Below are 22468 nucleotides of genomic sequence, written 5' to 3' on the forward strand. Positions count from 1 at the left end.
CATGGGACAGCAATTTTCAAAACTTCTGGACTCAAAAACACCTACACTGACACACTGTCCTTCTTCCCAAGAAGCAGCATGAACAAAAATCACAAACTCACAGGATATAAGAAAATCGTTTGCCTCTCAAATGAGGTAGTGAAATACTGTTCCCTGAATTTCATTTACTGCCCATAACTGCTTCTAAGAAATTCATCAAACTGATACATGTGTTTTTTAGGCACAATCTGTTGAGGTTCCATACTTCTACCAAAAAATGCAGCTGAGGAAATGAAGGCACCAATACAGTGTTGATTTGATTTTCAAATTACAAATCAGATCTATAAGATCAGGATACTCAGCCTACAATAACCTGCCTTCTATGCATCCGAGGAAGATACCATACAATGTCTTCACTACAAGATAATGGATCCTTTGAGCAGGGGGGTGGATATGACAACATTCTTTAACAGTTAACACAGTTAATCTGTGGCCATGATTCTGGCCATGTTAACTGAAAACTTTTCCATTCATGCAGTCAGTGTCTGTTCTGGCCTCTTTATGCAGCAGCATTTGGGAGTCAGCCAGGCATCTTCTCTGCATTGCTATACTGTAGCTTCAGATGACTTGCTGTATTTGTCTCCACTTGCTCTCCACTCTCACTGCTGAAAGCACGTCTCAAAACTGGGTTGTTAACTGAGCTATTTTTTTTTCTCCAGATAAAGGCAAATTTAAACAAAACCATAAAATTATTTCTTCTTCTTAAGAAGAAAGTGAGGCCTCATTAGCTTTAGTATCTGAAATAAAAAAAAACCTTAACAATCTTGGGAAGTCTCCCACTAGTAAACCACTGCTATTAAAGTTGCTATACACAATTATAATCTCAGTTACAACTTTGTTGAGCAAATTTCTGCAGAAATGAGAAAAGAATGTGGGTGGGACAGTAACTAAAGTCATACTTTACAAAATATACATATTCTTAAATTACTTCCTCATCTGATCAAGTCCCTCAAGCAAACTCCTACTTGTTTGGCTCAAAGATCAGCAAGTTTTTCTAGACCACCTTTTGTACCCATGAAAGTTTGTCTAAGCATCAGATGTTGTCACAGCCCTAACAGAGATATAGGTACTTCATACTCACTTTGAAGAGAGCTGAACAGTCCTGTTTAAGCCTTGTTCCATGTTTATCATCTTGTCACAAGTACTGTTCCTGTATATTCTTAGTTTAAAAAGTGTGATTCTTTAAGTTCTGTTTGACATCAAAAGAGATCTTCATTTTTAGTATGCCACATCAGCCTTTTCAGATTCATGCTGTACAGATGTCATTGGCATGTCTGATGTCAGGAATATGAAAGGCTCTCAACTCTAGCTTAGCTCTATTGACTCAAGAGGGTGACTAGCTAACTCCAAAGCAAAAATAGTGATTCAAAGTACTTTTAAACTATCAGTCATCATTTTAAGTACCCTATTGTCTGTAAGTTCACACGGTATGACATGTTTCTGACTAGGTAAGAACTGGTTAGAATTTTAAACCCTGCAGTAGTTTTCATAAGCAGCATTACTGAACTTGTGAGATTCCTATTAAAAATTTGCATACTTTCAAATGTATATTCTGACTTTTTCTGTAGGCCTGTCTCTTAAAGGTGTGCACAAGGGCATCCTTTTTTGCTGGGAAATTACGTCTGTTATCAGAAGTTGGATCCATTTTTACAGCACTGACGTTACTGTACATGATTCACAGCCCAAGTATCACATCAGACTCAATTAAAAATACACAACATACATGTTATAGGTCTAGCAAAAGCCATTTTTCAAGTCCACAGTCACATAATACACCCTACTGAATAAGACTCAAAATGCAGGGTAAGAGCTGAACTGAGATTTCAATATTAAAACTTTAACACTATTTTCTCTAGTCAGTGCATCTAAAGTCACTAGTATCTTACTAACTCCTACATCAGTGGCCAAAACAATGTTTTCCAGTTAACAGATTTAGTGTTGGAGTGTTTAATCCCTCCCATGGTCCTGACTTCACAAACTCTCTGGATGTCTAATGATTCATGGACTTGTCAGGCCAGCTATACCTCACAGAAGCCAACAGTGCAACTCCTGCCTGTAGCCAAAGGATTTACTCACAGTATAAAAACGAACTCATAAGTCTTTTCCAGGCACTTGCTACACAGTCAGTGGTTCTGCATCCTTTCAGTCCTAAAAATGTGGAGGTAAAATCAGCTAAACAAAACCCCCACGAGTTACACTTCTAGGGAGCTACACATTTCCCAGCTATGTAAATCAGCAAAAGAAATACAGACCTTCAGAATCACTCAACTCCTTCCTCCCAAAACACTCCTACAGAGTTCAGGAGAGGGACAGTTAACAAGACAGCACAGTAAAAAGAGGTTCTAATATATTTACAGATACAGTTTCTGAAAAACAACATCTCTTTTGCCTTCTCAAAGGTACAAACATTTAAGTGTCATGCTAATTTCCCTTACTGCTGTGCATTTCTGGAACTTGGAACATATGCTTTAAGGGGTGTCTCAATCACAAAGTACATGGCACAATGCAGCTTATGGACTGAGAATCAAGAAGCAACATCTTCAAAAAAGGTTTTTTGTTGGGTTTTTTTTTTGGTTGGTTGGTTGGTATTGGTTTTGCTCTATAAAAAAAACCCCACATTTTTGTTGCATTTCTTCTCTTTGCTGAGTAGGAAACACGAGAAGTCAGAGGTTGGAGGAATACAGCAAAATCTTACATAATACTCTAATCGTGCAGAAAATCGAGCCAAAGCCAGGAGGGGAGAAGGAATTTTACAAAACTACTTAGGAACTAAGAATGCCATCAATAACACACCAGCAGCTCCTGATCATACAAGAAATAGATAAGTCTCGTGGCTTTACGCCCAATTTAGCAAAAATAATGTCCAGGAAAAATTGAAACAAGATAACTTCAAGCTTCAACTTTACAGGTCCATACTGAGACAAGCAGTGGAACAGCAATGAAACCCTATGAGTAAAAAGATAAACAGAAGTGTGTGCCAAGAATAAAGCTGGTAAGTCCCTCTTATTGTAAACTGGATTGGTAACTAGAAAAAAAAAAAAAAAATCACACAGGGCAACAAATTCAGTTCACAGTACATACTGAACACTAGGTCTGTCTAGAGGCTCAGCTACAGTTCAGAGATTAACCCTAAACCTTCCCCTACACTGGTCAAACTGGCTCAGTAGAAACTGACTGAGAGAGGACTTTGGGGAGTGGAAAAGTTTCTGATATTTATCAGGCCTATCAATCTGAAACTATTGCCAGCACTGGTACTGCCTCCATCAGCAAATTAAAAGATCAGTTAGACATGAAAAGGTATTTTTTAGGCACTTCACCGTGTTCTGTGCCATCAGTGATGGTGCTGCTCACTCAACAAGACCATATGTCAGACCAAAACCCTTTCCATTTTAACTCCCACCCTGACCTGTACCTATGTGTAAATCCTGGAGGTTTCAAGCAGGAAACACATTTAGTTTCACAACAGTGGTACCTATACACAAGTAAACTAGTGTATCAGAATTTATAGTAGTTTCTAGGATCTACTAGGTAGGTACAGTTTCATACTACTGTCCTCTATTGATATAGTGACAGGATGACAGCTTGCAGTGTATTTCTGTCACGTTGTCTTCACCTTGATGCCCATCCACGACAAAGTACCACTAAGGAAAAAAACTCAAACTTTTTTTTCTCTAGGTCACAATGAAACAAGTGACAAAACGAAACCAAATCATTCTGGGCTTCTGGTTAGAAAATGTTACTGAAGAAGAAGCAGGCCAGTCGTATGTTTTACTTAGCTAATTTAGAGTTTTTTTAATAACCAGAGAGTTCTATTTTATAAAGCATAAAGAGTAGTGTAATTCTTCAGACTTTTATAGGGCTTCATATCAAGCCACCCAGTCATAAACACTTAGAACTCTAAGGATGAAGGAAAAAAAAGGAAATCAACAATGAGTACTCTTTTGCATGATGTCACAATGATGCTCTACAATCACAAATGTAAACAATATTAATAAGGCCGAGTTAAGGAAAAATTACAACAAGTAATCTTACCTTCCACATTTTTCTACCCTCTAAAACCTCCTGTCACATAAAAGACAATTCCCTTTCACAAGCAGCTTGAGAAACACTACAGGAATAATACTTTACCTTTATAACACCATCTATCACTAATTAAGACAATGCTTGTAGCACGCACTAGCATTCTGCTATCAGATCGCATTAGTGACACACTTAACTGTGAAAGGGAATCCTTTTGCTTTTCCATACTGCATGATGATGCACCATTTCCTTTACACACCACTACAGGCCTGAGACACAGCTAAGAAATGCCAGCACTGACCCCAGACACCTCGGGGTCTAATTCACATGAGCCCAAGTTCCCTCCTGATTTAGCAACGTGCCTCAAAGCCCTTAGTGGCAAGGCCACAACCTGTCATCCCTTACTTGGTTATGTTGTTAGTCATCTCAACTTTGCCACTTCAGCTCTCATTTCCTTTCTCCCACTCGTGTTTCCACAGTCAGCTCCAGACAACCCGCTGAACCCCTACCCCTGCCTGGGGATCTGTCTCCAGGAATCACATAGCTAGGCCTCCCCACAACTTCTCCCCGCCGCACCTTTCCCCTCCTCAGGCCCTGCTCCCTCCCTCGCACCCGGCTCTCCAGCCGAGCTACCCATCCCTCTCTCAACTCCAACCCACAGCCCTTACCTCCTGGCCCGATGAGTGACTCCCACTGTCGGAAGAAGCCCCGTTCGGTGGCAGACTGGGACGCCCGACAAGCCCCTGTCCCAAGCAGGTGCGGCGGGTGGGGATGGCGCCCCGGACTCCGTCCCCCGCTCCGCTGGCAGCCCCCTTAGGAGAACACCCGTAGCTGGAGATCACTATTTGGCAGCATGTCTTCCTACTCCGATTCCCCCAAAGCCGATGTAGAGGCTCATTATCGCGCAAGTCCCCGCAGCAGCGCTCAGCGCAGGCGCCGACCTGCCGAACGGGCAGGATATGGCCGTTCCCAGCGCTCCCCTCCCGGCCGCGCACGCGCGGCGCGCTCCTGACACCGCCTTCCCCAGCTGCGCGCCCCCCCCCGCGCGTAACCGCCGCGCACGCGCCCTGCCCCTCGCGCAGGGTCCCACCGCCGCCGGCCCGCGCAGGCGCCGTCGCTTCCGCGCGCCCCGCTCCGCTGCGCATGCGCGCCCGGCTCTCCCCCGACAGCCCGCTCACTAGCTGGCAGCGCCGTGGCGCATGCGCCGTGCGCCTGGGGGCCGCCTCAAGTGTCGCAGCTCACGTTGTGGCAAAGAGCCACTCCTGTCGCATTGCCATTGAAACAGCCGCCGGGGCGGGGGGAGGGGGCATGCCCGTGCGGGTCTTTCACTTCCCGGTCGTGCGGCAGGGCCGCCCCAGCAACAACGGAGACCTGCCCCACGTAACACCTCGCAGAGGCAAGCGGCGGGGGGGTGCGTGCGACGACACAACCTTCCCCCCGTACCTGCGGAGGCTGGCGGTCCTCGCCCGAGTCCTTTTGCTTCTGTTCCCTCGCACGGCCCCTCTCACCTCACCTGAGGAGGCCACCGCTGCCTGCCGTGCCCCTGCGGCCTCCTCACTCGGCCCTACCCTGACACACGGCGGCTCGCCACCACACCCGACGGTCGCCAGGGGAGCTGTGACGCAGCACTGCGCGTGCGCGGGGCGGGGCGCGCGGGAAGGCGCGAAGGGCGTCGACTGAGGGGGCGCGCGGCCGCGGCCTCGCGGCGCCGGTGGGAAGCGGCTCCTGGGCTCACCCCGCGCCTTCACGTCCTGCCCGGGACGCTTTCTCTGCCGTTGCGTGGAAGGTTGGGGCTCGGGGAGCTGTGGGTTTTATTTTCGGTTTTGTAGAGTCATTACAGTTGTAAAAGACCTTTAAGATCATTAAATGCAGCTGCTAACCTCACACTGCAATCACTAAGCCGTGTCCTTCAGCCGCGCCTCGTTTTCAACACCTCCGTCTCCCTGGGCAGCCTGGGACGGTGTCTGACAACCTTCTCAGTGAAAAAGTTCTTCCTCCAATCGAAACCTGCCCTGGTGCAAACTGACGTCATTCCCTCTTGTTCTGTTGCTCATTACTGGGGAGCAGAGACTGTCTCCCGCCTCCCTGCAACCTCCATTTGGGCAGCTGTAGAGAGTCAACATGTCTCCTGTCAGCTTCCAAACTAACACCACCAGTTCCCTCAACCGCTCCTCATCAGACTTGTGCCTCAGACCCTTCACCAGCTTCATTGCCCATCCCTGGGCAGTGCTGCAGCACCTCAATGTTGTTCATGCAGTGAGGGGCCCAAAATTGAACGCCTCCACCTTCACCCAAGGAGAAGGTGTTAGGAGAGGTGAGAGAGGGTGCACGTTTCTCTTGCTGTGGTGGCAGGGCCTGGTCTCACCATTCCTTTTAGGGCTGGGCTTAATGTCATGTAGAGAAAATGCAAGCAGTTCTCCTTTCTCCCCGTCAGGGTGGGTTGTGGGCCACTTCAGTGCATGGGTCACCAGCGCTTGTGAAGAATGGCTCCCCACACTGTGCACCATGACAATTTCTTGCCAAGTTTCAGGGTGACTGGTGGGGTTTTTCCTCAAAGCACAGCATTTATTTTAGCCTTTGAGTAATAAGTATAAAGCAAACATGCTTTATGTCAGTCATTCAGGGGTCTAGATCAAAAGCTTAAAGAAAGGAGACCTTATAGGCCAGTCTACCTACAAAGGGGTTATCAAGGAAATGGAGCAGAGGCTTTGTAGTGGTACATGGCAGGAGGATGAGAAACAAAAGTAAACAGATTGAGACTGGGTATATGGATTTATTTCAGCGTGACGGTAGATCAGCGTTTGCACAGGTTGCTCTGAGCCTGTGGAGGTTCTCAGGGCTTGATTAAATAAAGCTATGGCAAACTTGTCAGATCTCACAGATAACCCTTCTTTTCACAGGTTGGACCAGATGACAACCTGAAGTCCCTTCCAATCCGATTTATCCTGTGATGCTAAGGTCTCATCTATGTATGGCTCTTCTCTTTTAATTTGTAATGGTTTGCAGCCAGAAGAAGAATAACTTTTGTTCTTATTAGTCACTAATTACTTAAATGTTTGTGGAGGAGCTTATACAGAGTTACTATTTCTTTCCTGCCAATTTGAGCCTCATGTTATAGTGAATTAACACAATTACATGCAAAGCACCCAACAGACAAATTAGCCAGGTTACACAATACCCATCGCAGCTACACTTGTTTAAACGAAATATGCTAACTCTTTTTATCTCACATCTCATTTTCTCAGATGAAAAATGCTGCTTCTCATAGCACAATTGGTCCTCTACACTCAGCTGCCACACTTGTCTACCACTGACTCAGAGAATACTGCCTTTTATTGCTAACTTCTTCTGCAGTATCCTGGGTTTTCCTGGCAAGTATCTCTTCCAAGTCATGACCAATTCTTGGACCCTGCCACATTCCTTCATTACACAAACTGCTGCCCATAGTGACAAAACAGCAGGTAATGCTGCATTGTAATGAAGAAATGCCATAAAACTGCCTCTTGGGAAGTACAGAATTGGTATTAGCATTCCTAGTCTGGCTATCCATTTCTCCTAAAACTTATTTTTACACCTTATCCATTATCCTGGATTTTATATTCACAATATAAACTGGATTCTTACTGATGTATTTATTCTCTCGTAGTTGGAAGTACAAAAGCAAAACCACAGCACCGGTTTCAGAGAAAACAAAGAGATTCCACCCCCCTCCCTCCCTTAGAGCTCTTAGCCTGCAGAATCTTGATACAAGGGGTTTTCTAGAGAGAACAGAAATGTCTCCTTTAATTCAACACTGGCCATGTGTCACTTAGCGGTAGGGAGGTCAACCTCTTTTGCAGTTCATGACGTTCTCCTGATCAAAATTCTCTTTTTCTCAGGAAGTGGAAAATTAAATTGGGTATCTGTGAAAATGAAGATCAAATTCCACCTCTCTTCCATATGAAAGAGTTATTTGGGGTCAATTCTGCACTCCTTGGTGTCAGATGGAAGTGAAATACTGTCACTTACTCTTCACAAACGCTACCACCTTCTGTCTTTAATAGAAATCTGTAATAAAATTACTGGACAATTCCTAGCTGCAGGTTCTGCTTGAACCTTGAAAACTTGCATGGGGATATGCTGATATGTGTGTGTTTTGACACTGCTGTGCATGTGGGAGTAGGGGATGCTCAGAAGTGTTCACTTTGGGTATAATTCTCAGTGTCATCTGAATGATACGAGACAGGTTGTTTTTTCTGCATGAAAAGAACCAGCAAATGCTGATGTACGTATGGGTTTGGAGGTGTTACCTTTGTGGATATGTAAGTTTGGTCTTTATGTGAAGCTGATTAAACTGATGTCCGTGCAGGAATTTTAAGTAGCTCCTGCTTTTTAATATTCACTTCCTCTTTGGTTTTAATTATTTTGTTCCTAAGTTTTCCCTTTCAATTTACTAAAAATCTAGAAATGTAATTAGAGAGAGGCTGAACTCAGAGAAAGCTGCCAGCATTTCTACATCATGATTAAATATATCAGCCGTCCTTTTAGTGAGAGACTGAAAAACAGGATTCTCATAATTATCTCCCTGTTATCCAGGAAAGAATCTGCGACACGTACGGATACAGAGTTATTGAAAATGCAGCCCTAATTAAAATCTCATATAGTCTCCTGACGATTAGGACAGTATGAAAACGCAGTTATTTAATTATTTCCTGTATTTGCTGTCTTTGTTACAAAACCAAACAAAACCCTTCTAAACAAAATCCCATCTCCAATTACTGGGGAGATTTAATGAGGCTTTTATAGTTGCAAGAGTCACACAAGCATTGCAAGTTGTTTGATGCACCTCTCCTTGTACCAGTAAGACATTTATCTCTCTCTATATAACTCATATGTAAGGTGAAAACAATGCCATGATATATTCCCAAACAGTAATGGAATTGTTTCTTGGTTTGACGATACGGTTGGTTTGTTTTAAATCTAGGAGGTAGAAAGAATCTTGACAGTACCAGTTTCATTGTGAAACAATAATATTTGCATCTAGCCAATTAAAAATGTAGTACCTAACAGCTTACCCTTCCAGTCTGACCTCTGCTGGGGAACCTCCATCTGCTTGAAAATGTCCTGCTCTCACCTAGCCCAGTACGAAGCCCAGATAATTGTTTATCTTGCCAAAGAAGCCTAAGCTTTGGCACTAGCAGAGCACACTAGAGGACAGCAACTGCTGATATGGTTGGTGATGAAAGGAAAAGCTTCTGAGATAGTGGCATCTTTGAACCATTTCAGTCTGAGCGTCCTCCAGGGAAAGGAAACTGGTGAGCTTTATCTTTTGCCTGCTCTTTCCTCAAAATTTAATTTGCAACAGAATAACAAGACTGAGCCAGGCAGAGTCCAGTCTCCCTGCTTTTCTTTCACTGTAAGCAATATTCAGCCTTGCATGGAATAGGAGGGCAAGTTGAATATGACCCATCTTTTGGAATGCTTACAGGTGTGGAGAAGCAGCCTTTTCATATTAAAAATAAATGACATTGGGAAACTGGTTGCTTCCAAAGCAGGAATCCAGAACAGCACAGGAATTAGGTGAGTTTTAGGTGTACAAGTTCAAAACTATGACTGACAACAATTATTTTTCAACAGGTGTATAACATTACAGGTACCTAATTTTTTTCAAGTACTGCCCTTTCTTACCTGAAAGTTCACTGAAGTGTTGCCAGTTCCAGGTTATGCACCATCACTGCCTGAGCACTTAAGCAATTGGTTCCTACCTTCGTTGCATTTGAATCCAGTAGAACCCATGTCCCTTGGAGCATGAAAGGATAAACTTGCTCTTGCAGAGCCACCACACACATGTGACACTGAATTCAGTACAAAACACAGTGGCAATCAGCACCTCAATGAGAAAGTGCCTGCTGAGAGTGGTGGGAGCCTCTCCTTTTTCACATATGAACCCTTCTCCATCCTGAGCTTACTGCTATGCATATTTTTTTGTCTGAATTGCGTTTTCCTGACTTCAAAATACCATCAGACAACTTCACTCAGTCACTGTCGCTGTGATTACAAAACTGCTTCTATTTCTGACCGAACAAACATTGTTTTAAAAAAACCTTGACCTCCATTGGAAAAACTCTGACTTGGAGGTTTTAATTTCAGGGAATTCATGGTGCTAATTTCGCCTCTATTGCGAAAGTACCAAAGATAATTCTTTTTAGAAGAAATTATACTTTTAAAATGCACTACTGTGAGAAAGTGACTCCCTAATATCTCCGAGTCAGTGCTTTGTTTCTCGTTAGAAGCATCTCTTGTCTTCCCTGATGAGCCTGCTCTTGTTTTCAGTGCTGGTTTGCTTTAAGATGCTTTTGATCCTGTATTCATTAAAACCTGATCCTGCTGCTTCCCACCAGCCCTAATGGTCTGTGAAATTATTTTCCTTTCTCCAAGACACTGTTAGCTGTGGTAGCACCTGCAGAGTTCAGGAGCTCAGAATATTGTCAAAAGCCCTCCAATTTATGCAAACCAGCTTTTCTCCATGAGCAAGATTTAATCTTCAACGTGACCACAGACATCTCTCTCAGTGGAGAAGTGGGAACGGACTGTGACAGAGTCTGAGGGTTTTTATCTCCGCTGTTTTCCCCTTCTGCAGGTACAGAGAGATAATTGGACAAAAGACTTGAAAATCAAGGATAAGATTCACTCTGTATGAGAGTTTGAAATGAAAGTATAAATCAGTACAAAGGGCTTAAACAGCTGGGGGGGAAAAAGAAAAAGAGGTGTCGTGGTTTGGCCCAGCCAGCACAGCAGCACCACGACAGCCTCTCACTTGGTGCCTCCATTCACCCCCAGAGGCCCCAGTGAAATGGGAGTAAAAGGATAAGCAAAGTTGTTGTGGATTCAGACAAGAGCAGGGAGGGCTCGCTGTCAATTACAGTTCTGGGCAAAACAGACTCCAGTACTCAACTTAGAGAGGAAGGTAGGAAAGTTTATTCTACTACCTAAAAGAAAAAGAATGGAATAAAAGCAAAAAGGGAGTAGGGTGAGGAGAAAATTTCAACCAGCACTTTAAGATTTCCCTCCCCTATCCCTCCTTTCTTCCCAGGCCCAGCTCACTGCTCCCCATATCTCTATCTCCTCCCCCCACAACAGCTCAGGGGGGCAGGGAATGGGGGATGTGGTCAGTCTCTCACAGATGGGCTCTGCCGCTTCTCTCTGCTCAGATGAGGATGACTCCTGGCATTCCTCCCCCGCTCCGATAAGGGGAGGAAGTAAACCCAGTAAGGAAAAGGCAAGGGATGAAGAAGTGATGTAGTAAAGGGAGAACGTAAAAGTGCACTTGTAGCCTGAACTTTGCAGGGAACAGACACAGCTAAGGGGCAGGCAGGATTTTTAAGGTACCCATAAACTTAAGGATTTTTCCATTACTTGTCACCTGGATTCATAATCAGATGACACATTAGTCTGGTTCTGTTTTTTAATGCTGGTAGAAGAGAGAAGAGCTCTCTTAACTGTGTGCCCCTGACACAATCACAAAGATGAACATTAGCTGTCAGTATGTACTTTATTGCACCAATAACTGAAGAGCTTAATGTGGAGCTAATCAGTTCTTTGGTTTTGCCTTCTCATTAGCAGTGTCCTGCAATGACTATTATGGCATTTAGTTACTGCAAGCAAAATGGCAGTAATGAGTATTCAGATGTTTAATTTCATCTGAAGCAGCACTCAGTTCTTGCACAGAGAATTGTTTTCTAGGATAATGACTTAAAAGCCAAGCATTCAGAAGCCACAAAGACCAGCCAAAAGTAAGGTTGTCCACACAGTTTTTTGGTCCTCTTGTAGAGATCTGTACACTGTGGTTTTTAATTGCACAGTGGCACTGTTTTCAACCCGATTTCCTGAGGAGACAAAACTTATGTTGCTGGATGTTCAGTAGCTTCTCGTTCAGCAGTGCTTCCCAACCAAATCCAACAGAAGCAGACGCCTCAAAGATCATTGCATTTTACCATGCTCATCAAAGCAGTGGTTGGGATAGAGGAAAGGGACGTCCCCAGGTGTGCCAAGACATTACAGCACCATTTAATGAGCATTAGTGTGTCTATACACAGGAGAAACTGAGTATGCTAAGCATGGAGAAAGCTTCAGTGGGAGCCACACATGACCACAAACCTCAAATCTGTAAGAGGCTAAGTGCTGCTAATCCCACTGTTTACAGAACCACCCTTTTCCCACTGCACTGTTCTACTCCTCTCTGTGACCAGCTAAGTTTATAAGATAATGAAATGTTAAATCCTGTATGGGTCCCCAAGATTTACGTAGCTGGCTCCCTCAAATATTTACTGACTGCAAAAGATAATTAATGTCTTCCTGGGCATTTCCTCAATTATCAGCTAATGGTGTCTTGCTGCTTAGAAATATTAATGAACCTATCTTATCCAGTACCTCTGTGATTTCCAGTGCTAATATGCTTCATGCAATATAGGCAGAGGGGAAAGAGAAAAAAACATAGAAGACGCTGTAGAATTTATCAAACCAGAGAAAATAAAGCTCTTGTCAAAACTCTGCACTAATTTAAACTGCCCAACTTGACACATCTGAGAAGTTGGTAATTCAGTTGTGCTTAGTGTGTTCAGGTCTGAGTGTTGCTATTTCTTAATCCTGAGACAAGGATTTTGTTTGTCCTGCCACAATCACTGTAAAACTAATTAACAGATTCTAGCCCATCATATTCACTGAATAAGATCTCTCAAGAACCTTGGGAGAAAGCAACACTTCAATTCTGGGGATAAACTAAATCAGAGCAGGCAGCAAATTTGTCCAGAAAGCAGACTCAGCTCCTCGAAGCTGATAAGGAGTAAGACAGGCACTTTGCCTGGAAAGCAGTTTGTATTGTTCTGAGAAGTGGCTTGGAGAAGTTTAGTTAATGAAGGTCAGCCAGTGATGCTGCCAGAGGACACAAACTCAACTGTGTACTTTTTCCACTACCACATAGACTGTAGACAATGATCCCAGCTGAGTGCACTGGAGTGGGATGAGATTTGTATTGCCTTGTAATATCGAATTTTAGGTGGGAAGCAGTTCTTTGGAGGGCTGTTTGCTGCTGTCGATGGTAAGAGGCCATTATAGATGGGTCCAGTGTGGCTTCTATCCGTGTTCCAGCGACACTGCAAGAGTCCTTAGAGTTGTTTTTAAACTGGCTACTATAAAGGGGAAATTCCAACATTTGATTAAGAAGTGTGAGGTGCTAGTCCCAGCTGCAGAAAAGCAAATTACTGTACACAAGGCCCATTGCTGAAATCCTTTATCCTTGCAAAATTATGTTTAGCTATTAAAATGGTGCCCTTCATTCCCATCTTCAAGTTTAGGTCAAACAAAAGACCTATTCCTTATTTCAACTGATGGAAAGTTTCCATGACTGACCCGGCTTGTTTTTTCACTTCAATGGATTCTTCAGCATCCAGCCCATGCTGATGGAACTGCTCTTGGGAATGCCCAATGCTGCATGTTTGTGCTGCTCTTGGGGAAGCTGGAGGCCCACAAAAATGACCTGAACACTTCAGGGAGAAACAGAGACCCCTGACCCTAGCAGTAATTTATTTTTCCCCTTCTCGCAAAACGCCTCTAGTGAATGAGTCAGCATTTCAACAAGTCCTGCTTATCAAAACCACGCTGTCTACTGAACAGGGTTGTGGTTTTTTAAACAGGTTAACTGCTCATAAAAAAAAACCTCTGGAAAGAAGCTGTGAACTGTGGTGACGAAGAAGGTATGAAAAGCATTTGGGATCCTGTATGTGCATAAATATGAAAAGGGTGAAAGTGACATTGCAAGCACGGCAGAAAAGCACAGCCAGAGAAAAAAGCCATATGACCATTTTTTGCTAATTTAATTCTGAAGCCTTAAATGCAGTTTTCATCTTTTTTTTTTTTTCTCCTTGAAATATTTAAAACCTTCAGTAAGTTCTTGCAGTGTGAGATCCAGCTGCCTCAATTTCAGTCTGAGGCAGAGGCATCCCTGGCTCACTCACTGTTGCTGAAATCCTGATAGTGATGAACTGTAAACTTCAGTGTGAAATTATTCTATAAGTATAGATTTGAAATGCAGATTCCATCCCTATCAGCCTTACAAACTACTGCTAGTGGGACTCTAAAGCTAGCACACGTTTTCCCTGCCAGGTGCTACTTTGATTCCCATGTGCTTTTCAGTCCATGGTACCTGAGAGGAATTCCCATTTCCTTTGCAAGAGGGTGTGGAATCCCACAGGATAATCCCAAAGTATAAATCCTACTTGTTCTTGACAAATGACTGCTAGGGGTTGGGTTTTTAAAGTGGTATCTTCAAGACTGGCGATTCATTTCCAAGCAGTAACAATAACTTCCATATCCCTTAAACTGCTGTCATTTGAGCAGAAGCCTTCACTATCCCATGACCAGGAGACTATCAGTATGACACAATTATTATCTGCCTTTACAAAATATGTGTGCATACAGTATCACCTGCCTTCTACGTGCTCTCTAAGCATTTGGGGGCTTTTAAACATCTGCTGATGGAGTTGCAGGAGTAGTTTGTAAAAACAAGGAACGCAGATGCTTGTGGACGCCACGTCTCAGCTAGGAAATAAAACTTCAACCTTCTTAGCTGACACATCAATGAGTTCCTCCTGGAGAGACAACAGGCACAAAGACTGCAGCACTGTAATCTGCTCTTCACTCTTGGTACGTGCGTGACTCTCCTGGTCTCTCTGGAACCACCAGGAGCTGACAAGGCTCCTGGGGGAATTCTGGCAGAAATGTTGTTTAAGACACGAGTGTGATGGCAAGGATGCTGCTGTGCAGCAGCCAGCAGTGTGCGTTACACAAGGACGAGAGGACGTGGAGGTGTGCACATACTTGTTTGTACTCCTGCTCTTACTAACGCAGGCCACTCTGTAGAAGAGTCAGGGATTGCCTTAAAGCTTCTAAAGACTGTGCTTCGATGAGGTCTCTGCCAGCCACCAGAAAGAACCGCAGGAAGACCTCGATTTCCGCGTTGCGTTTGTACTGTAGGCACAAATTCTAGTAGTTACCTCACTAATTGGTACTGGTTTTTTGTTATTTTCCTCCTTGTTCGCCTGGAAAGCGACTGGACCGCGAGTTCCCCCTGCTGGAAACCAGCCGCAGCGCCTCCGGAGCCTGCAAAACGCAGCACGGAGGACCGAATCTCTTCGTAACCTCTCAGTCTGACCTTCACGCTTTGCACTTACAGGGCTGTCTAAGTCACCTCAACTAATCTCCTGCTCGATTGATTTCCTTTCCCGTGTGCTCAGTGAAAGACCAGTCACATCTGTTAAGGAAGCTGCAACCCACAGGTGTTCCCCTCCCGTAACTCCTTGGGAAGTCAGCCCAAACCCAAACCAGCACACGGTGGCTGCAAAGGGTGATGTTTTACACTTGATAGATGAAGCACACACAGGACTTAAAAATCCAAACAAACCAGGTCACAGCAGAACTGGCAAAGCCCATCTTGCTGGTAGAGAACCTGGTCACTGTGCTTTAATTCCTGGAAACCTCTGAACTGCCCATGATGCCACAGAATGCTTCCTCCTTCGAATAAGCACAGTATGAGTTGCCAGCAGTGGTTAAAGATTCACAGGAACATTCTGGATGTTACATAGATAAACCAGAGTAAGCTCTGTCCAGTTACTCAAAGACTGAAAGCCTGTCCTGACAGTGCACCAGAAATTCAAGCATCACCTCTGAAGATACTTGTGCCAAAGTGTAAAAAGCCAAAAAACCCTATTAAACAAAATTCTCCCTCTACAAAAAGTGCCTCGAAGTGGAGCTACCATTTCCAATAGGAAAAAGTAATACAGGATGAAAGCTTCCTTGGATCCAAAGCCAGTTATCCTTTGGCATTCACCTGCCTTTATTTAAAGACGCAGCTGAACTCAAGCAGGAATGTACATCAACAGCCCCTGGGCAGGTTCCTCAGAACGTGGCAACCAGTCTGTCACTGGGGAGAAGAATCACAGTGATCCTCCTGCAGCTCAGCGCTGGGGACCTGCTTCCTGGCAGCTCTGTTAAGACTGTCCAAGAAAAGACAGTGCTGGTTTCAAAATAGCTTCTTGAACTGCTTATGCAGCCTCCTCTGGGACTTCGCAGTACGTGAGGTCTGGAGAGGAGACAGCGAGCTGTCCAAGGAAATCCCAAGGATTCAGGCTCAAGGTAGGTACAAGAGCTGTCTTTGTTTTAAGACATTCTTATTGACTAAGAGTCAGAGGTGCAGCAAGAACCAAGCTGGAGCAATACCAGGAGCAGGCTTTAGAGCTAAAATGGGTCAAGGGAGCCTGCAGCAATCAGGAGAGAGAAAATCTCCTTTATTTTCTTTCTTCTTGGCAGACTGATCTTTTAAATCTGTGCTCTGAATACAGACAAGCTGAAGATATTGGTAAAGACAGATCTGGGCTTAGAAAATAGACCCTGGGAAGCTCCTGCTGGTTGTCTCGGCTGCTGCAGTGTGAGGATGGGGACAGACCTGTGGCTCTGAGCAAGAGCTCCCTTGACACTACAGTGGCTGCTTCTCAATGGTTAAAGCAAAAAAAATCAACAAAGTCTTTGGGTTTTTGTTATTATTTTTTTAAAGACATGGTCTCTCCTAGAGCTACATCTACACTTGAGAGGAGAAGAACTCTGGAAGAGCAATCTCTGTACACAGAAGAGGCAATTTGGCTTGAGATGCTGTAAGTAAAAAAGATGACAAGTACCAGACTGATAGCACAGTGGAGAGGAGCCGCTGCTGCCTCACTCCCTCCGTTTCTGATCACGTACTTTCTCAAGAGCTTTAGTCAATATAGAATTATTGCTAAGAAGCAATTCTGCTTCTTTGGAAACAGAGTAGAGTGGTTGCCCTTTGATTTGCAGCAGTCAAGGAAAACAAGTCTGCAAAACTAACAGAATTGAGAGCTCACCTACAATCTTTTGTCTGCTTTTGGTCTCCAAGTTTGAGAACAAGTAAAATTTAAGACAGTGCTACGAGATAGAGGAGCACGGGAAGAGAAGAGAAGAAAGAGGTTTATGATTAAACCACAGAAAAGATAATGAATTCTTATCTCTGGCACAACATTCACCAACACACCATGCAATTTCTCTGCTCCCTTTCATAAAATGGAAATAGCATTCATTACCTCAGAGACACTGGGAAGCATAACTGTCTTCAGGGAAGCCAGAATGCAGCAGCAGTACAGGGTGTTTTTTAGGCAATATCCGTGGAATTACATCACAGAAGCTTTTCCTTCAAGATTCTCTACTACTGAGAACATATTTGTTTTCTACTTGTCACTTGACCTAAGACAATGTAAGTTAGCAAAAAGGTGAAGGTGACAGAGGAAAACACTTTTGTAGCCTCAGGTTTAATTTTCCAGTAAATCTGTTGTTTGAGAAGAACTACAGGACAGTAAAACAGACGAAACAAAAATCTGAGGGCAAGAAAAGTTGCGTGAAGCAACACGTAGGGGTGGGGGAAGCAGGGGACAGAAACAGAGGCAAGAGCCACTCAGGAAAGAGATCAAGATCCCATCTGGAGGGGCAAAAGGCCAAAGCCACAGAACAGATGGAGACTAAGTGACAGCTGGTAGAAACACGCTTTCATGTGGAAAGTTTGCTCTTTGGAGAATTTTGGTCTCCAGCTCTGAAGGCATCATGATGGTAACAGCTCCTCCCCACACGACAGCGGGGAGCTCGGCGGCGCTCAGGGGCGGGTGTGCGAAAGCTCAGTGCTGGTGGTTAATTAACAAGGGCCCTGTCAACATTTGGAAGCTGCTGTCACATCACCTTGGCATGGGATTAGCAGCAGAGGGTCTTGTTCCCTCACCAATAGGGATGAAAAGGATTAATGTGGGCCCCTCTGGTTAAACAGGTTTCCTGTAAACTTTTACATATGCCAAGAGTTGCTGCTGTTTTCCAAGGGCTCAGATGAAGGACACAATGCAGCTGGGTGCTTACACACATCGTCTAACTGGCTGCTCCACCGGTGCACTTGTGGAAAAAAATCAGTCAGTCAGAGGAGGGGGTGCTCTTCAACACAGGCATTTAATCCAGGGATCCTTCCAGGCTGCTCCAAAGAACTGACATAATTCTGAGACCCCTTGGAGAGAGCTGTGCTGCTTCTCCCCAAGATCAGCCAACAACACTCAAAGTTCTGGAAAAGTGGCCATTGTCACTTTTTGTTTAATAAAGATATGATTTTTTTTTCCTGTTAAGGCAAGAATTTCATCCTGCTGCTAGGACTTAGTACTGCAGCTTTGATTACAGAAAAACAACGAAAGCCTAATTACAGTTAAAACTGAAAGTATTACACTTTTCTGACAATTTAGAATTACAAAACTGAAACAACAACAACAAAAAAATCCACGGTCTCCCCTTCTGATTACCTATCCTGAGTCCAGTTTCATAACAGATTGAGGTACAAGACAATAAATTAAAAGTTCATTCCAACTGCAGAGTCCAGCCACGTCCTCAATGCGATGTCTTCTTTACTCCCTTTCCAAATTTGGCATCAAGGCCAAGGCCTGCAAAGACATCAAATAATCCATGTGCACAGAAAATGGACTTTGCATTCTTCAAATGAGGAAGGAACTTCCTGAAAGATCAGCTTAACAGCACTGATTTAAGGTCAGTCACTCAGGGACTTTGTGTGGGTGGGAAAAACCAAAGCAGACCAAATGGATCTGAGGGAAGTCATGCTGATTGAATCACAGAACCATTACAGTTGGAAAACCCCTTGAAGCTCCTGGCGTCCCAGCCCTGCCCTCACACTGCCCAGCCAAACACTAACCCCTGGCCCTCAGCACCTCAGCTTTGGGATCCCTCCAGGGCTGGGCACTCCCCCATCTCCCTGGGCAGCCTGGCACAGGGACTGACACCCCTCTCAGGGAAACAGTTCTGCCTCAGCTCCAATCTCAACCTCTCCTGGGGCAACCCGAGCCCATTTCTTTGTTGACATGCTTCCCTTCTCCTGCTACAAACACACTCTGCCATGGAGAGCATTTGAATATATGGCTTTTTGAGAAGCACCTCATTAGCTCTCCCCTTGTCACTCCTCACCTCTCCCTGGGGTCACCAGAAAGGCCCCAGCATTGGCCTCCCCGACTTACCCAGGAACACCAGGACTGTCCCCACCCACTGCATGCTGCTGATGGGATTGGCAAACAGAACAACAGAGGCCAAGATGGTGAAGAACTTGCGGGTTGTGGTGATGATGGAACAGGTCAGAGGGCCGAAGTACACCACGGTCATGAAAATGAAACTCTGTAAAAGAGCAAACAGACACCTGGTGTTGCTCTGACTGGGAAGAGGACAACGTGGATTGTACTACCAGATGAAAAGCCACCAAGAGTCATGCCAAATCCTAGTAATTTCCACACAAACTGACACCAGTTTTACTGTGAAGGTGAAAGCAAGCACTAGCCATGGCAAAGGCAAGTGACACGGCCTCCCAGTGCTGCTGCCAGCTGGGCAAGCACGTCCCCACCACAGCTGCAAAGTTACCTGCCCCAGTGCACTCGTCAGGCCGAACAGCAGGATGTTGTAAATGATGCTGGGGTACCGTTCTATGAAACTCAGGAACTCCCAGAGCTCACCAGTGAACAGTATCCCTGGAAGAAAGATAAGACGGAAAGCGTGAATTACAAGCCCAGAGGCAGCTCAATCAGCCCCCATCTGTGTAGCATGACCTCAGTTTGTGCTCAAAACCCAGCAATGGCAAAGGCTAAATTCCACCCTCTGGAAAACAAAGAGAACAGGAAAAAAGGTGGTCACTGTCCTCCTTAACCAGAGAGGTACAATTGATAATTGTAGATCCTACTCTGACAGGATGTCCCTAGTGATTAATTAGAAGTGCTGCTCCCTAATAGGTGCAGAGCCCAGGGCCAGCAGCAGGGAGGGCACTGAGGCCAATGAGCCTTGGGCAGCTGTGCTCTGCAGCACTGACCAACCTCAGCTTTCCAGACAAACAAAAACACCTCAGAATGAAACAGAAAGTTGTTTGCAAGGAGCATTCTAGGCCCATTTTTGGAGGAGGACACAAAGTCCTTTCCCAGGGTCTGTCGCAGAGCAGACTCTGGGTGAGGCAACTGTGGCTTTTACGGGGTGCTCCTTACCAGCCCCCAGGAACAAGGTGGACCACAGATTAACGTTCAGCATCATGTGGTTGGAGCCCGTCTGGTAGTGAGCTCTTATGTGGTCCTGGGAGACTCCAGTCAGCCCATCCAAGGTCAGTGACAGCAGCTGAGGAAAGAGGCAGCAAAGAAAACCCTCGTGATTTATTTCATAGAATCCCAGAATGGTTGGGGTTGGAAGGGCCCTGCAGAGCTCATCCAGCCCAACTCCCTGCTAAAGCAGGTTCCCCTTGATCAGGTCACACAGGAACGTGTGCAGGTGGGTTTGGAAACCTCCCGAGAAGGAGCCTCCACACCCTCCCTGGGCAGCCTGGGCCAGTGCCCTGTTACTATTGAAGAAGTTTTTCCTTGTGGAACCTTTTGTGTTCCAGCTTATTTCTTCTTTATGGGGAAGACCTTGGGGTTAACAGCTGGATTAGATGGCCTTAAAGGTCCAATCTCAATGATTTGGTTATTTCCCCTCATTTTTTACACCCCAATCACCTATTCAACAACAATTATGTGGCCTCAAACCGTAAGCGATGAGGAACAGGGTGCACTCGGACACTGATCTCATGCCACAGCCCTATCTCATACCATGCCAGTGGAAGTGTTTCTGCAGCAGCTTCAGGGTTAAGCGTGAGGTACAAAGGCCACGGCTTTATCAGTGCCGGAGCCTCTGTCAGGGCTGGTGGCCTTGGCCACACTCACCAGGAGCAGCTCCCCGTAGCCAAAGACGTGGTCATCAGTCCCCACCACCTTCTTTGGCTTGTACAGAAACAGGGCCACGCCTGCCACTATCAACAGGACGCAGAGATATTTGGCAGGTGGGTACTTCTTCCGCAGAAGAGTCACTCCTAAAAGCATGACTGTAAAGAGGCAACGTCACCAACCGCTCCCAAAACCCTCCCGTGGGAATTCACCTTCGCCACACAGAACGAGACACGGGTAAAACGCCGCTCACTCCTCCCGAGGCAGAGGGATGGGGGAGAGGTGCTTATGAGGTCCTTGCTGAGGGCACGAGAAATCCACACAGACACGTGAGAAAAAAGGGGAAATGTGCTTACCTGGAATGGGCTTACAAGATTTGCCAAGGACCTACAAAACAAAAGACCTCATCAACCCTCCGTGTGCCATCACAGAGTGGCAGTGGGGCCACCAACCCACTCTGACCCATCCCCTCCAGTAAAACCTCCCACATACTGCAAAAACCAGAAGGGTTTAGAAATGGTCTCCAGCCCTCCAACGCGAGCACCGACTCCCAGTCAGCCAGTTCTCATCATTTCTGAGGATTGTTGGGCTCTCTCGACCCCTCCCCACACTCTCAGGGCCGACTGAGATGGGCATGATGCAGCCCCACAAATGCCACGGTGGGAAAACAAGTGTCTGGATGCCCGTGTCCCCCCATGTCACGTCTCCTGCTGTCTCTCCCGCCCTGCCCAGCGGTGTGAGGGGGTACTAGGGGGCCACAACGGAGGTTAAAGCCGTCTCCCGGCACCACCCCACCTGCGTCGGGTAACTGACAAACTGTAGTGCCGAGTTGCTGGAGACCATGGCGCCCAGGTAGGAGAGGGAGCAGGCGGCATAGAGCCAGCTCCGCGTCCGATCCACTTTGACTGCATCGAAAAACTGGATAACTGGAAAGAAGGCGAAGAGGGGGAAGCTCAGGGGAGCTGCGGACAGCCGCTGCCGCCAACGTCGGCGGGGACGCCGGGGGCGGGCGAGGCCGACGCTGCCGTAAGCGCCGTCTCCTCCCGCGGGGGAAGCGCCCCGAGCGGCGGCTTGCGGCCGCGGCTCCCGACTTACGGAGCTTGGCGAAGGCGGCGTTGATCACGCACTGGATGAAGACGAGGGTCAGGGCGTACTTGAACTTCTCCTGCTTCGCGCCCTCCCCATAGCGTCCCCGCGTGCTGCAAAGAGGGGGACACGGTCAGACCGCGGTGGGGCCCGCGCTCCGCGGGGACTCACCCGGACAGCGCTGCCCCGGGCCCCGCTGCCCCCGCCCGGCGCCGCTCACATGCTCTCCTGCAGGATGCCGTAGTAGAAGTAGCAAGCGAAAACGCCGAGGAAGCAGACAGGCAGGCGGAGGCGCTCGGGCAGCGCGGAGCCGCCGGCAGCCGCTCCCATGGCGGCGGCGCGGCCGCTCAGCGCCGGCGGCACGTCCAGCGCCACATCCCGCGGCGCGGCCGGCGGCGGAGCGGGCTGCCTCATGCGCGCGGCCTGCGCCCGCCCGCCGCGCGGGGCCCGCCCGGGGCCGCCCGCCGCGCTGCCGGGCGCGCCGCGGGGAGCGGGCGGCCGCGCGGCGCCGGAGC

The 22468-nt window shown here is 46.3% G+C and overlaps 2 protein-coding genes across 3 annotated transcripts in view; both read right to left on the reverse strand.

The window, feature by feature from the left end:
• Nucleotides 1–5655, reverse strand: part of SPOP (speckle type BTB/POZ protein) — a 30419-nt gene extending 24764 nt beyond the window's left edge. Inside the window, exon 1 of one of the 2 annotated variants that reach the window (XM_062018662.1) lies at nt 5503–5655. The gene's annotated coding sequence lies outside the window, so the exon portion shown is untranslated. Of the gene's footprint in view, nt 1–4727; nt 5037–5502 lie in introns of those variants that run through there. The other variant, XM_062018661.1, reaches the window with a different exon arrangement.
• A 12416-nt stretch (nt 5656–18071) lies between these two features.
• SLC35B1 (solute carrier family 35 member B1) lies at nt 18072–22341 on the reverse strand. The gene is made up of 9 exons (XM_062018793.1): nt 22174–22341; nt 21963–22066; nt 21663–21793; nt 21224–21254; nt 20868–21025; nt 20160–20286; nt 19549–19655; nt 19155–19308; nt 18072–18569 (listed from the first exon to the last, which is right to left on the reverse strand). Exons 1-9 carry the CDS (start codon nt 22281–22283, stop codon nt 18517–18519), a joined length of 975 nt encoding a protein of 324 aa, XP_061874777.1. The 5' UTR covers nt 22284–22341; the 3' UTR covers nt 18072–18516.
• Nucleotides 22342–22468: the final 127 nt, after the last annotated feature.

This window comes from Colius striatus, chromosome Z (genome assembly GCF_028858725.1).
Source record: "Colius striatus isolate bColStr4 chromosome Z, bColStr4.1.hap1, whole genome shotgun sequence".
NCBI classification, from domain to species: domain Eukaryota; kingdom Metazoa; phylum Chordata; class Aves; order Coliiformes; family Coliidae; genus Colius; species Colius striatus.